General features: G+C 37.8%; 3 protein-coding genes across 3 annotated transcripts; all 3 read right to left on the bottom strand.

The window, feature by feature from the left end:
- Positions 1-92: 92 nt before the first annotated feature.
- On the bottom strand, positions 93-4,315 carry LOC145888877 (GPI inositol-deacylase-like). The gene is made up of 4 exons (XM_082979746.1): positions 4,140-4,315; positions 3,611-3,760; positions 915-3,259; positions 93-734 (listed from the first exon to the last, which is right to left on the bottom strand). Exons 1-4 carry the CDS (start codon positions 4,272-4,274, stop codon positions 491-493), a joined length of 2,874 nt encoding a protein of 957 aa, XP_082835872.1. The 5' UTR covers positions 4,275-4,315; the 3' UTR covers positions 93-490.
- Positions 4,316-5,012: 697 nt separating this feature from the next.
- LOC145889623 (uncharacterized) lies at positions 5,013-8,906 on the bottom strand. The gene is made up of 7 exons (XM_082980608.1): positions 8,698-8,906; positions 7,828-7,947; positions 7,673-7,726; positions 6,784-6,982; positions 6,376-6,523; positions 5,989-6,134; positions 5,013-5,913 (listed from the first exon to the last, which is right to left on the bottom strand). The coding sequence occupies exons 1-7, from the start codon at positions 8,845-8,847 to the stop codon at positions 5,771-5,773; spliced, it is 960 nt and encodes a 319-aa protein (XP_082836734.1). The 5' UTR covers positions 8,848-8,906; the 3' UTR covers positions 5,013-5,770.
- A 2,601-nt stretch (positions 8,907-11,507) lies between these two features.
- On the bottom strand, positions 11,508-13,609 carry LOC145889218 (cytokine receptor-like factor 3). The gene has a single exon (XM_082980120.1). It carries the CDS (start codon positions 13,503-13,505, stop codon positions 12,072-12,074), a length of 1,434 nt encoding a protein of 477 aa, XP_082836246.1. The 5' UTR covers positions 13,506-13,609; the 3' UTR covers positions 11,508-12,071.
- Between the last annotated feature and the right edge of the window lie 674 nt (positions 13,610-14,283).

Here is a 14,283-nt window from a genome sequence, read left to right as displayed (position 1 = left end):
TCTGATTAAGTCATGAAAAACTATAGTGCACCTACATATAATTGACTTTAGCCTGTGGTTCTCTTACAACACCAAGTGGACAAACACGATCAAGTATATTTTACAAAGAATATTGCAAACAAAACAGTCACACTTTAACATGAGCACAGATTGAGATTGACTGAATAATGTAAAACGGAATCTGAAAAGAGTAACATCGCTTTGATGAAATAATCTCTGGGTATGTGAATGACTTAAATTGGAAGCCCCACATACAAATAATTCCAAAACAAAATGTCTCTAGGCAATCAAGTAGCAATACCTGTATTGCCCAACTGTGGTAAAAAATTGAAGAAATACACATTCGGAGAATTGGTAACAATGCAACATATTGCCATGAATTTGTATGGGAGAAAATTTTCCGGGACAAAACGACATTCATTTTAAAAAATCAAACATATACTACAATTTGCAATAACAAACATGAAATTTCAATTAAGCTGGTCGCGATTTATAAAATTTGAGTGATGGTGTGTAAGGAAAGAAACCCAAGAATGAACCATGGAACCCGATATAATGATTGCTGACAGAGCATAACCATCATTACCATTGCAGGAAATTTAAGCCATGACAGAAACTTTAATTGAGTTGTTTTAATGCCATCGAATCCAGGGTATATTGTTTGGAGGACGAATAAGAAAGAGGCCACCATTGCTTGAGGAAGTTGTGGGTCGATCGGTAATGACATTTTGTTCCTAAATTTTTTTATAAAAAACAAGATAAATATTAATGAGACCAATTTTTCTTAGGAAATATAACACTTTAAAAGTTATACATATTTATATTGGTAGTTCAAACTAAAAGTATATACATAATTTCATTAAACATCATCAACAATTTTTAAAAGTAACAACTGCATTATCAGTACAACTCACCTAAAATTAACGAAGAGGACTCCCAGAGATGGCAGTGAAAACAGAAAGAGCCACAACCACAGTTGAAGAAGAATGAAGTTGACATAAAAGCAATCTTCCTCTTGGCTGGTGGGATCAGGTTCCTTCTGTTTTGGCATCTTCACAGCTTCTTCTTTATCATTGGTTGACTCTTCAACACCCTCTTCATTTTCTTGTTTACTTTCTTCAGACATTTCTGAAGGCTTATCTTCCTCTGGTTCAGTTTCTGATGATGGTTGTTTGTCATCTGGTTGTTTGCTTTCTGTACCTGAATGGTTTTCTTCTTTGGTTTCCTTGTCTTGCTGTTTTACAAAAGGGTGCAAGAGTGCTTCTTTTCTTAAAAAACAAACGGCCAGAAAGGATGTCAAAAACATATAGAGATACGCAAATGAACTGTTTACATTTAGGCACAAGGCAAGAACGACAGAATGCAAAATTAATTTAAACATAACAGCTTCTTTGAATGCATAAACAAATGACAATTCAGATAATTTGAACAAAACTGGACCAACCAAAATCATAAGAACAGATTGTAGCACCCGAAAGACATTAAATAGCTGTGTGGCAAAAAGAAACAAGAACAAGGGGGCAAAATCAAACCACAGATGGTTGTTTTCCATCGTCAAATGATCTGGTGTTGGTAGCATGGCTGCAGCCCACAAGGCAGCAAACTTAGGTGAACTATAAGCTAATTTAAATAAGCTCATAAATGGTTGTACTTTGTAAGGTTTCACTGCAACTGTCAGTGTATCTGTGATGGAGTGGCATGGCTTTGAAGACTGCATTTGATTTATCTGGTACATGTAAGTCTGCACCACATTTGCAAGGACATATATGGGCAAAGAAAACCCTAAATAGCGCACAATGCCACCCATAACTTGAAAAAAATCAACTTTCAAATCAATGCTCACAGCCTCATTGGAATCGCCATAAATGTGCAAAATAGCTGAGTCGTTTACATTGTATGGGGTACTGTGCAATGTGGCTAGGACAGAGTTATCACCATAAACAGTTTGGGCATCATCCCATGGAATTTGTACCCTTAAATGCTGGAATTTGGATTCACCAAGAACTGTTATTTTGAATGCCTGGTAGATATTTTGGAAGCCGTTTAGTTCAACTTTGTGGTAAAATCTCAACGGTGACTGATCTTGGGCAACGGTAAAGGTTTGACCTTTGTTCCAAGTCCACAGGTTTGAAAACACATGTGGCACAGTGACCGTTGTGCTTTCCTCAAGGTCAGACAGACTGTTAACATCAAGAAAGGTGGTCGATGAAGATTTTGTCATGGGAAAAATGATGTGCGAAAATCCTTTTTCCTGGAGAGACTTGAGATCCAAATGGATGATTCTGTAACTCGGACTGGAAAAAGCAAGATTTGAGAGGTCAGTGGCTTCTTTGCAATAATTGTCATCAGTCATTTGACAAGCAAGGATCCATTTTTCACGTTTCGAGTCTGTGCGACTAACAAACTTCGGTGAGTTCATGTCCACAAACTTGTCAATAGAAAGGAAAAAGTACGAACCCTGACCTGCCGCTGTTTTGTCCGCAGACCAAAGAAATTCTTCTATTTCCAACCAATCATAGGAGGCTGACAGTCTAACATTGCGGGGCTTATCACTCTTTGGAATCACACCAGTTCCTGGGTTCTGCCTAAAATGGTAATTCAGAAGTCTTGTTCTTTGTGGTATATCCTCAGTCAGTTGTTTTGTATCTGATGACAGCATATCGACCAAAAATCTAGCTGTGACCAAAACTAACTGATTGCACCAAACGATGGTTTGATGCTCTGCTGATACATGAACTCTTGGTACAGATGTAGCAACAGCGGATAATGTATTAGAGCTACTATTTAGAGGGAGCCTTGTTAGGGATTGAGGCACCTGATAGTCCATTGGGCCCCCACCAATAGAAACAATGGTGACATCATTCAGTTTACTCGCATGACTTTGCCAGTATCTGTTTACCTTTTGATAGTAAGTTGAAATGAAATGATCAACATTTACAACTGGGGCTAAGTTTGGTGTGGCAAGCATGATGATAGTGCTCACTTGTTTGTGATCGAAGTTCTCCAAAGAAAAAACACCTCTAGCCAAAATTCCCCCCATTGAATGACCAACAATTGCCACAGACTTCGGTTTAGGCTTAAATTTGTAAAGGGACAGGATGGTCTTAATACAGTGGTGCACAAATTCAGTTTGCTCCTGCAAAGTACCTCCATAAAATGCAACAAGTTCCTCATTCAAATCAACCGTGAAAACGTTGAAGTGATTGATACCTGGCTTGTGCAAGTGTTTCCATAACAACACTGAACCAATTGAGCGAGCCTAAAACAAAAATAAACTTGCTAATAATAATAAATTATGACAAAACTAAGCTGTATCTAGTTGATCCCAGGTATCCTGGTAGTTAACCATCATTGACAATATCATAAACAGTATTTCTGTGCATTGTTCAAACATTGATTATAACAGAATTACAGAATGGAACAAAACATCAAGGGTTGTTACCAAAATCTTTTATATATATATAGATACATGAGAAGTCTTGCTAATCTTACTTGGCCAATAATTTGCAGAGTATGGAAACTTTATAAAATGAATAAGAATAGGATTGTATTGTACATACCTGTATTATGTTTGAGTCATTTTTTATATACAAGTATCAATATATCTAACCTGTTTAAAACTTCCACCATGTCCAGGTATGTACAGAACTGGAACTCCTTCTAAGTCAAAATGTTGCACCCTTTGGAAGTAGCTTCCTTCACCATACAAGTAAAGGTTGTACCTCGGAAAATCAGTTTTCACAGGATCTTTTAGGGGTACCTAATCAAAAGTTAAACAATAAACCAATAAAAACAACCGAATTCAATTGATTGACAAATAAGTCTACAAAAATTGGGTTACAAAGAGAAAACTTTTCAAACAATTAAAATTTGACAGTCTTAGGACGAGTGCTTACTGATTTAAGAATTTGGTAGAAACAACAAATTCCATATCAATATATTCCATGCAATGCATTTAGAATGGTTGACAATACATCCGAAACATTTGCTAACAATGACTACCAATTCAGCTTCAGTCATGGGCTAATAACAAACATTGATATTTGTATCATTGTGCAGATTTAGAAACACACTAAATACCGAAAAAGACACACACACACTAGGCTACAATATTCATGACGTATTGTGAAATTTCTTACCTTTGCATACTGCGGATGTTCATACATGTACGTCATTTCACATTTGTTACTCTCATATCCGAAACGCACAGTGTAAATACCAATGCATAGAAAAGTCAGCAGCACAAAATTGAATATTTGTTCACCGCCCGCCATTTCTTGTCCTCCAATTTACTTGATAAGCAAATAATCTCCAGTTCGTTCAAAAGTTGCAAGCAGTCCAAGCACACGCCGGTAACGAACTATTATATTACAGTTACTTTACAAGCACAAATTAAGAGTCAATTAAAAGTTATTAAAGAACTATTTGTGTCAGTCACATAATTCTTATCCGTAATTGTGTATTAATACGTAACAAAAACCTACAGTGATTAATGTCTTATTTATAAAACGAATGGCAAAATTTTTAAGGGCACTTATGTACGCTAATGGCTAAGTAAAAGTAAACAAGCGAAAACTGTCGAGATAATGGTAAATCCCCGTGATATTGAACAGTGACTCTTGATATTTTTCATTATGTAGCATGTTTCTGTTGCAAACGGTAGCGTCGCCGTATGTAATTAGAATGTTCTCGCGCCAACACTGCACAAGAAGTCGTTTCCTAACGTTTATAATCACGGAAAACCCGTTAAACACGTTATCACTCACAGCATAAGCAAACGGATACATTATGGTGTAATTAAACTCTGTCGTTTTGTTTATCACAACGTATTTGTCGACGTCTGTTTTTGTTAAAAACCGTATGCCCCAGTCCCAAATGTTATTTACACCGCTCGCTTAAATACCAAAAATCGACTCGACGGAGAGTTTGAAGACTTATTATTACTGTTGACGCGTGAAGTATTAAGACAGGATCAGAAGGCACTCCATATTAAAAATGTACACTTTGTGGACTCTCAAAACGTATGTAATTGTGGTTGTTTTTGATTTGATTGTCGCCGTGTGTATTGTTCGCAATTACATCTTGAAGCTTGTTCGCAATTATTCATCTTAAAGGGTAAATCTGAAGGTTTCCAGTTGCTTCTTTTTTGAACAGGAGTTAAAAAGACGGAGTGAATCGTATGCAACAATAGAAATCATTCTGAGTAAAACGTTAAATAAAAATAAACAAAAATAAAATTGTTTGAAAACAAGTTGTTTTGAGTTAAAAATGAGACACGAACATTAAAAAGTACGCATTATATTGCACCGAAACAACAAAATACAAATTTCTGCAATGTAAATCTATGTATCAAAATGAATAAAGAAAATAAAAAACAAGTAAATCTTGTGACATTGGCAGATAAAATCTTAACTTATGCTTTCAGCTTTAGCAATATAGTTAGACTTCTGTGGATGCGGATTCAATCAATGCAACAAACGACAGAAAATGCGACAAAGCTTCTCAATTTTGTCGCTTGCGACCCCTCGTGTGTAACATTTGAATATTTGATTGAAACAGACAATTGTGATGAAACAGTTGGAAAGCTATTGATACCGGCGCAACTTCAAGAAATAAAACCAAACATTGTACTTTGTGTGGCATTGATTTTTGCTCCCCACAAAATTCGGTGTGCGATCCCATAGTTTGGGAAGCCCCGAAACACGATAGATTTTATGACTGCTTGTGTCAAGCGAGTTATTGACATCTACTATTTCACTTTTTACAAAATTTATGTTGTTATTTGTTTCACAAATTCAAAACCAGATGGTCCAGTGTGGCAAAATGCCCGGTGCCTTGTTTCGTTGCAATCGCGCGCCTCCAACAGATTTGGAAACTGTTTGGTCACAATACCGCATGCACTTCGGTTTTGACCTGTTTTAAAAAGTTGGTTTTAACCATTTAACAAGGAAACTCGTCACTGCTAGGATTCGTGCTGGTTGGACTCACCTTCAGAACTAAGATCTTCTGCTGGAATTAGGTGGTTTCGTTCCTCCGTTGTTGCATTATTCCAGCGCCACGCGTTATCTCGATAATATAAACCAGACCAGAGGGAAGCGTTTTGATAGTTCGGAAATACGTTTGTTTGTAGAAATCTGAAAAGATTAGCATTTCGTTTTAGATTCGAGTAAGGCTTAAATATGAGACATTTTCAGCAACCAAGATCTTTTCATTTTCTTATGATGGATAATAAAATTTTTGCATTTTTATCCCAACTTAAACTCTCAAAAATCTATTATAGTTTTATCAACGCGGTTCAATTAAGGGATTAATTTTAACGTAATTCAGGGACTTATTATTGAGCATGGCTCTTTTCAAGCGTAGAACACATCCTACCTATAGTTCTCTTCAGTGGCAAACTGGTCTGATACAAGATCGGACATTAATAATGAGCAATGCTCTTTTGCTGCATTCCAACTCATACGAGAAGCACTGACATAGAAAAAGTCGCAGTCTCTTTCAAACCAGCCAAGTTTTCCGTATTCTATCAAATAGAACAACCCCAATCGTTATGGTAGACAGACTGCTCTTGCCATATGGCATAAAATTTAGGGATAAGGCAAGACAAAGTTTTAAGTTCACAATGTAATGATTTGTCACTATTTGAAAATGTATTTAGTATACGTTTCTTTCTGAATAAATTGTCTGTGCTTAGTATGATTCTTTAATTTCCTAAAAGAAGAAAAAAAATATATTTTTCAGTACATATATGCAATATATACAAGTATAACGCAAAACACCTACTTGTTTTCTGAATAAAAAGCCTCATTCGCAAAAACTTAATTCTCTCTTCCACTGTGGTTGCGTTTGTCTCCGATTCATTGAAATACGGAGTCGTATTTTTCACTTTCGGTTGCTTGCTCTGACATTGAGATGACCTTTCATTTTTCTGTGAACCCGAATAAAGCTTTCGCCGCTTTTTGCCTTTGGTGTGTTTCTTGTTCTAGATGCCAACAAAGTTTGTCAAATATTTGTAAGAATATAACAGTATAAAGTTTCACCATTTATTGTCTTTGAAAATACACAAAGAATGGTGCATGGTTATTGAAACAGAACGCTTTTTAAAGAATAAATATTTCTCCAGGTAATAGCATACGGGGTGTGTTTTGGTTACAACTTTACCGCAAAACTATTCAGGGTGGACATTTTTTGTGGCCTGTTTAGTCTGATTGTTTACACTTTATGCAAGCCTTATATCAAGTCTTATACCAAAGATCAGGTATATGAGGCATGTAGGCAGGCAGCAGGACGGCGCACCAGGGGCATACCAGTCCAGGTGGTTCCATGAATGTCATAATTAGGAGCGCTCATGACTATCATTGTTCACATTGAAATTGACCAATTTCTGCAGCAAAGGCGTCGCGCCATTCCAGTGGTTCCCAAATAACTAATCGCACCGTTACATATTTTTCATCTAATATAAAGGCCCCAAAAGTAGATATTATGACGTAGCCTATTACGTAATACGATAAAGTATATGCTGGGAAAACAATTAAGACCAGCAGTGGCATTAATCAAATTTAATGTACATATAACGATCATCACCTATGAAGTATATGATGCATATCGTTAGGTTTACGATCATCACCATTGAAGCTTAAAGCCTTAACTATCGCTAGGTTATATTTCTTACCGCCGAGCCAACTTCCACGCGCACCTCATGTACGGTCTTGTGCATCGGGCCAAACTAGAAAAAGCAGCGAATTTAAATCATATGTGGCCTACGAATTGCAAAGCTTTTTTCTCAAAAATGTTACAGGATACATGTTATGTGAGTAGTCTGCGTACCTCCGTCATTTCCCTGCTTTTGGATTTTTCCTTCACACTGACTTTGACGGGGCCGTCAGAAGATATGGTAATGTCTTTGCGTTGACAGGGTCGACATTGCGAGCAAGATGCCTTCTTTTTCTGAGACATATATCGCGTCTTGTATTGATTCGGCGAATGACACGTTTCAAGCATATTTGATGATTTGTGTTTCTCGGCGTACAGGAACGCCATGATTAGCCATAACACAGACCACAACGTTCGGTTTAAAGCTTGCAAACAGGCCCGGATAAAAACATCGCTACGTAGGGTTGGGTGGGTATTATCTAAATCTCATTGTGGCGCAATTATGACGACTTTGGAAGCTGGAAGACAGCCATCAGCAATTGCTTATATGACGTGGTCTATAGGGTAACGATGACCTCAACCACCCCCATATCCTGCCCCTGGCTGTAAAATTCAAACGCCATGAATGAAAATGAGCTATAAATAAACATGGAGCCAATAATATGAATTGGGGAATCTTTGCCTGACCAAGGTCTCCCATTGTCACACCACGCTGCACTGATGAGACCTTCCAAACAATGGACAGCTTTAAGCAGTTTACAACAACAATGAAAATGTTTTTAATTCACGAAATCAAAACCTGACCAGCAACACTGCTTTGGCGTGACACAAGTGAAAGTTCAACGTCAATTTCAAATATTACTATATATAACGTTGTCTCAACGCTTCCATTTTGGAATACATATTTCGCTTTATTAGGCACCGCCAGTTATTATTCAATCTATATTTAAATATTCAATAAATTTGAATAGGAACTGATGGTGCTTAAAGCAATACATGTGTTCTAAATATAGTAATATTTGCAGTTTACACTAATGAACAAACCTGTTTGGGCCGACATTGCGGCGGAGGTGGAACTGCAGGGCAGGCGGCGTAACTATCATCATGTCTCTGTTGCTGAATGTCAAAAAATAGAAGATAGCCGGCAACGCCGAGGGTTCCAACGAGCAAAGCCTGCAGCACCCCCTGACTCATGCCGCCTGACGAAAAGACTAAACCTTATATATCGAAACAGTTTAAATTCTTGTTGACTATTTCCTGAAAAGTTATTTGTTACATAGATAAGTTATAATGACACTTATGATTAATGCAAAAACGGAAACACTTCGCCAGTAACATGAATCTTGTTTGCACAGCGGTTGCCATCCACTAAGTTGTTTCAGAAAACGAATGCACAAACAATACATAGGCGGGCTTATTAAAGCTTATTCTAATGTTTTCTTTAAACTACAACAAAATCGTGTTTTGTCTGACATATACTGTGACACAACTTTGAGTTATACACCAGGGTACTTCCTGCCATATAAGCTATGGTAGCTTGCGGTTTTATGCTTTGCCGGACTCATAACACGAAACTGAAAGTTGGCCAGGACCACTGCATCAACGTTGAGGCGCGCTCAGCTGCAATGCATCTACAAAGGAAACAGAAACGTTTGTCAAATCTACACACGCATGAGACACTAAACTGCCATAAATGTTCCGTTGACTGTGGCTCGAAAGTGCTGCTTGGTAGTTTCCTCAAGAACTCGAAACGCTAAAAACTTCATGAGCTGTTTATAATTAAACGCACAACTGTCTTAGACCACAATACAGGAACCTTTTGGCACCATGGCAAATAACAATACCCAAGCCAGTCTGTCTTATGGGCGCATGGAACACGATCTAAACAGGACGCGTGGCGTTATGTGCACCCGATAGCCATTGAGATGCATTTCCGCAATGATTCTGTATTGTCCCGATATGATTCTGCACTGCTTTACATTCCATACAATCGGTGTATCCCAGGTTGCTTCCACAATAATACCGGGATTTTGGTGTACTGTACTGCTGGTGTATATACTCTCGCTCGGCAAAAACTGCGCTGCTTTCGTCTACGTCGTTCAGCTCCCAGCCATCTCATATCCATTGTTATTGAATGTGATAAATTGCAGGAAGTGGAAAGTGGTGGCGCGTCCCTTACAGGGAAACTTGCGAGATAAAACCTCCATCCAGCGGACAAAGGCCTGAACTGGGTTCAATGCTCTTTTTTGTAACAAGCACTTGCATTAAAATCAGCGCGTTTGCCTCTGATAGAACACGATTAAACAGAAACAAATCGATTCAACACCGACTTATATAACTCAAATTTAAAACATGGGAAATAATATCACTCGATTTACTGGCATCGCAGCAAAGACACTGTAAGGAAAATAATACACACCATAACAATTAGCTTGGCGTACGCGACAGCTTTTTGTTAAACGGAACGTAATAAAAAGATGATCAGGAAAGCTTGATTATTCAGTGTTTAGTGTTGTTGTTAGACAACTAGCGTTTGCGTCTCATGTTAGACAAATAGCGTTTGCAACTCATAACAACTATATCTGTTTTGGAAAACAATCACTTACGGAAAAAACATTATTCCAAGAACAATCACAGCGCAACGGCGTTTGTTTTTGTGTATCCATTATGAAATATCTACAATATCACTATATGTTCAGGTTTCATAAAATTTTCATTGTGAAATTGTGTACGTTACGTGGCAGGCGACTTTTCGCTTAAACAATTCACCACATTCTAAATCTTAATTAAACCATGTCTTGGTATAATGCTGCATATAAGCATCTCGTTCATATTCATCGGATTAAATTTCCCCTATTCCGCATTTTTCAGCCCTGAAAGTGACGCTGTTGTACCAGCAAATCATGGTGCTTGTGAGATTAATCGAACACGTGGGATGTGCAAGCAATTGCATGCAAGGTCGAAATACTTACTGTCGATGAGTGTGTAGTCTATAGTCTGCTGTGCACGCTAAGGATGTAAGAGTGAAAAAAATGATAACAACGTTTGAACTGCGCTACCGTTTTGCATATAGCCTGGACCACTTCCCGCTGTTCCCCCAAGTAATTTATGTTGTTTAGGGTGACGGGATATCGAACCACTTGAACACTACACCGCAGGCAATTTCCTAAACTACCCAAACCATTCTGCTTCTTTATGATTTGTCAATTTAGATCTCACCAAGGATGCATGACACAAATATATGTAGCCTATATGATTTCCGTCGTTTTTAAAGAATTACTTGTCTTGGAACAAAACTAATCAAAAAAGTTTATCCCAACAATTAAAAAACTCCACGACACATATCTGTACAGAAAACACAACCTTGCAGTAATTTTGAGTCTTTAGTATCAAAACATTATTGCAGTGGTTTTCCAACAGAAGTAAATCGTGTTCAGTTTGCTCCATAAGTTTTCTGCGAAACAATTAAGTACGTAAACCGTACCCTAATGCCCCCCAAATATATTATTGTTGCTTCCAGTCTATGCTGGTTTTTGTTTCTGTGTAATATTCGTCGTCAGTTATTCCCAATCCATAGGTGTCGCTATACAAAATGTATTAATAGAAATCAAAAAAGCTAGCGAAATGCAGTATTAATAGAATTGTTTTTTGCACGTTCCGGTATTAATTCAGTTTGCATGTTTTCCCAATAATTTTTGTTCTTAATTACGAATTATCGACATGTTTCCTTCTCTGTATTTCAAAACACATAATCAACAATTTCATCTCGTAATTCGTCGCACAGGGCGGTTTTAAGCAGTAACTTGTCTGAGGTCATGATCGTCTGAAACCGTTTCCACAAAATATTAAGTGCAACAACGTATTTGTCCTGTGTATTAGAGCGGGCAAGAATTTGTACAAAATAAGTAGCGCCGGAAACAAGATACAGAAGCACAACAAGGACTGCATTAAAATGAGAGACATCACAAATAATAATGCACTCTAGTATGACAAGCAAGCATGGGCACTGGAGTAATTTGAGGGAGTGTAATGAAGAATTTTGTTGGAAGACTACAAATGGGACACCTTGCGTGGGTGGCAAATCAGTGTATGTTAAAGAGCTCAAATGATTGTGTAATGACATAGCAACACATAAAAAACCCACTAAAAGGGCAAAAGCAACCAGGTTTCATAAATCACAGTAAAATTAATGATTTTTGTGAACAATGTGTACTGGAAACAGCAGTGTATTAAAGGCATAATTTGGAAAGGCACTGCATTTTTAAAAGACATTAATTGGCAGGATATGCAAAACTCTAAATTCCTGATGCAGTGGTGGTGCTGCCAACAAAATTTAACTTAGGATTTAATGCATAATATTTGTTTGTATAAACATACTTTGACAAAACCTGAAAACTTCAAATACATGGAGCAGTTATTTACACAAATGACACCTTCCATCCAGGTGTTGTAAACATGAGTGCCAAAGCTAAATGCTGAGATGTACACTGTGTTGCAGATTTTAAAGGGTGCCAATCAAAAACAGCCCCTCTTTCACCAACTGTTACTGAAACACGCAAAGTTGTGGGTTTGGTAAGTCTTGATTTAGAAACTGAGAAGCCATCTCCATCAGTTTCCGTCACATCTTCCAACTTAAAAGTAACAAAAATGCTTCTTGTAAAACTGGAAAACTTTGTGGAGCCTAGCGTACCATTGACATAAACTTGGCCATTTGCCATTAGACAGAATGTCCCCTCTTTTGTATGCAAACCAGTAGCATCTGGATCGCGCTTTGTGCACAATGCAATACAATCGGTTTTATTTCTGGCTTTACCTTCAGCTTCTATTTTCAAAGTGACAGGAAATCCAATAATATGATCGGACACATCTGAGTATAGAACTTTTCCAAAACCATTTTTCTTGCTGGCAGTTTTAAGCTTATCTGTTATTGCAAAAGATTCAGATTCTTTCAGTGGAGCCCATCGAAATCCATTCATTGTGGTCATTTTCTCCTGATAAATACTCCATGGGCTCCACTGCTTGGCATCGGCTGTATTTGTACCCTGGAAAACACATCGACATACCCTGAATGTGTAAACAGTGTTAGGTGGCAGGTTGCGCACAGTCCAGGAGGTCTCAGGTCCAACATATTCATCTTTGAATGTATGAAGCTCCTTTCCACTTTTTCCTTTAATAGTAACTTTGCTGACTTTTCCATGACAACACTGCAATTTGTACAGCACCCGGTGGCCAGTTTCTTTCAGCTCTGCTATCACGTCATCATCTTCATCACCCCAAGAAACAACTATGCCACCTGGTCTGGGCTGCATATTTGTAATCTGCACAGGAGATTGTTTGCTTATTTTTCCCTCTGCTTGAATTGCTTTTTGTAAGGCCTGAGTAAAGCCTTCTTGAAATATAACTGATATACTTGGAACTTCTGTAACAGTAGGCACCTCTGGCAAACTGTCCAATGGCAGACTGTCTGCCATTGATATGAATTTCTTGAGCTGTTTTCCGCATGCTTCCGAATCAATATCCTGATTTAAAAGATTATCGCCAGAAGTTACCACAGCCGTAGCTTCATCAATGCTTTCTTTGATAACGAGACTGCAATCCCGCAGTGGATCAACTGATTTTTGCTCAATTGTGTTGACTTCTTCCAGCAACGTCTTAACCCTGGACTGAATTTCGTGACGCAATTTATGCTCCAAGTCGTTGAAGTACTGTTGTATCTCCTTGCGTGCAATTTCCGCAGTCGTTTCCACTTGAGAAATGGCAGTGTTCAGTTGGTTTTGACGACCCTCGAGCTCGCATTTGTGCTGCCTGGCGCTATCCACTGTTTCAATAGCGTCTTGAACGCTTTGTTCCATGTTGATAGTACTTGGAAGCAGGAGTCAAGCTTACATCCCACTGCTTACACAATTATCAAATTTTGATTACTCTACAAAAACAACGCCTCGTTTACCAAGCGTGACGGAAGTTGTCTTTCATGACTTGACGCATCCATGCGATGACTCCAAAAAGCACAAATTCTCGAACGAAACGCTCTTGCATAACTCATCAGTTTGTGTTTTTGCTGTAATTATACACAAAGCAGATAGTTGGGTCGCGTCAACTAAACATACATTGTTTTAGTTAGGAATCATGACGTTTTTAGGTTTAGAATTGCTTGAAGATTTTTCCAATCATTTGTACATTGCATATACCTATCTTCGGTGATTTTGAAATTGGAAATAGACAAAACATGTTGTTCCTCGGGTCTAATTCTACAATCACTTGTTACTTTTCTACTGCTTCTTGTGACGTAACAAACACTGCAAACCCCAATGCAAAAAGGTTTGTAGTGTTGTAACTATTTCCCTTTCATACCTAATTTATTTCATGGTTTAGTTATTAAATTGCAAGAAAATTGTAACGTCGCCAAGGATCTAAAATATTTTGGATAAATGTTATTTTGCTTGTTGACATTTGTCATGCTTGGCTTGTTTTGAATTGTAGCCCTGTTTGTAAAAATGTTGAACATGGGTTTCGCGTTCTTTGGTTTCGCATCGGCATTGCTGTAGTTTATGTAACTTCGTGCACTAAAATGGTATAAGCTTGTGGTTGAATGTTTTTTACAAGCAGTGAGGTTAAAGATGTACTTAACCT

The sequence above is a fragment of the Ascidia mentula genome, chromosome 2, assembly GCF_947561715.1.
Source record: "Ascidia mentula chromosome 2, kaAscMent1.1, whole genome shotgun sequence".
In the NCBI taxonomy this organism is placed as follows: Eukaryota; Metazoa; Chordata; class Ascidiacea; order Phlebobranchia; family Ascidiidae; genus Ascidia; species Ascidia mentula.
This window is presented reverse-complemented; position numbering and strand designations above follow the sequence as displayed.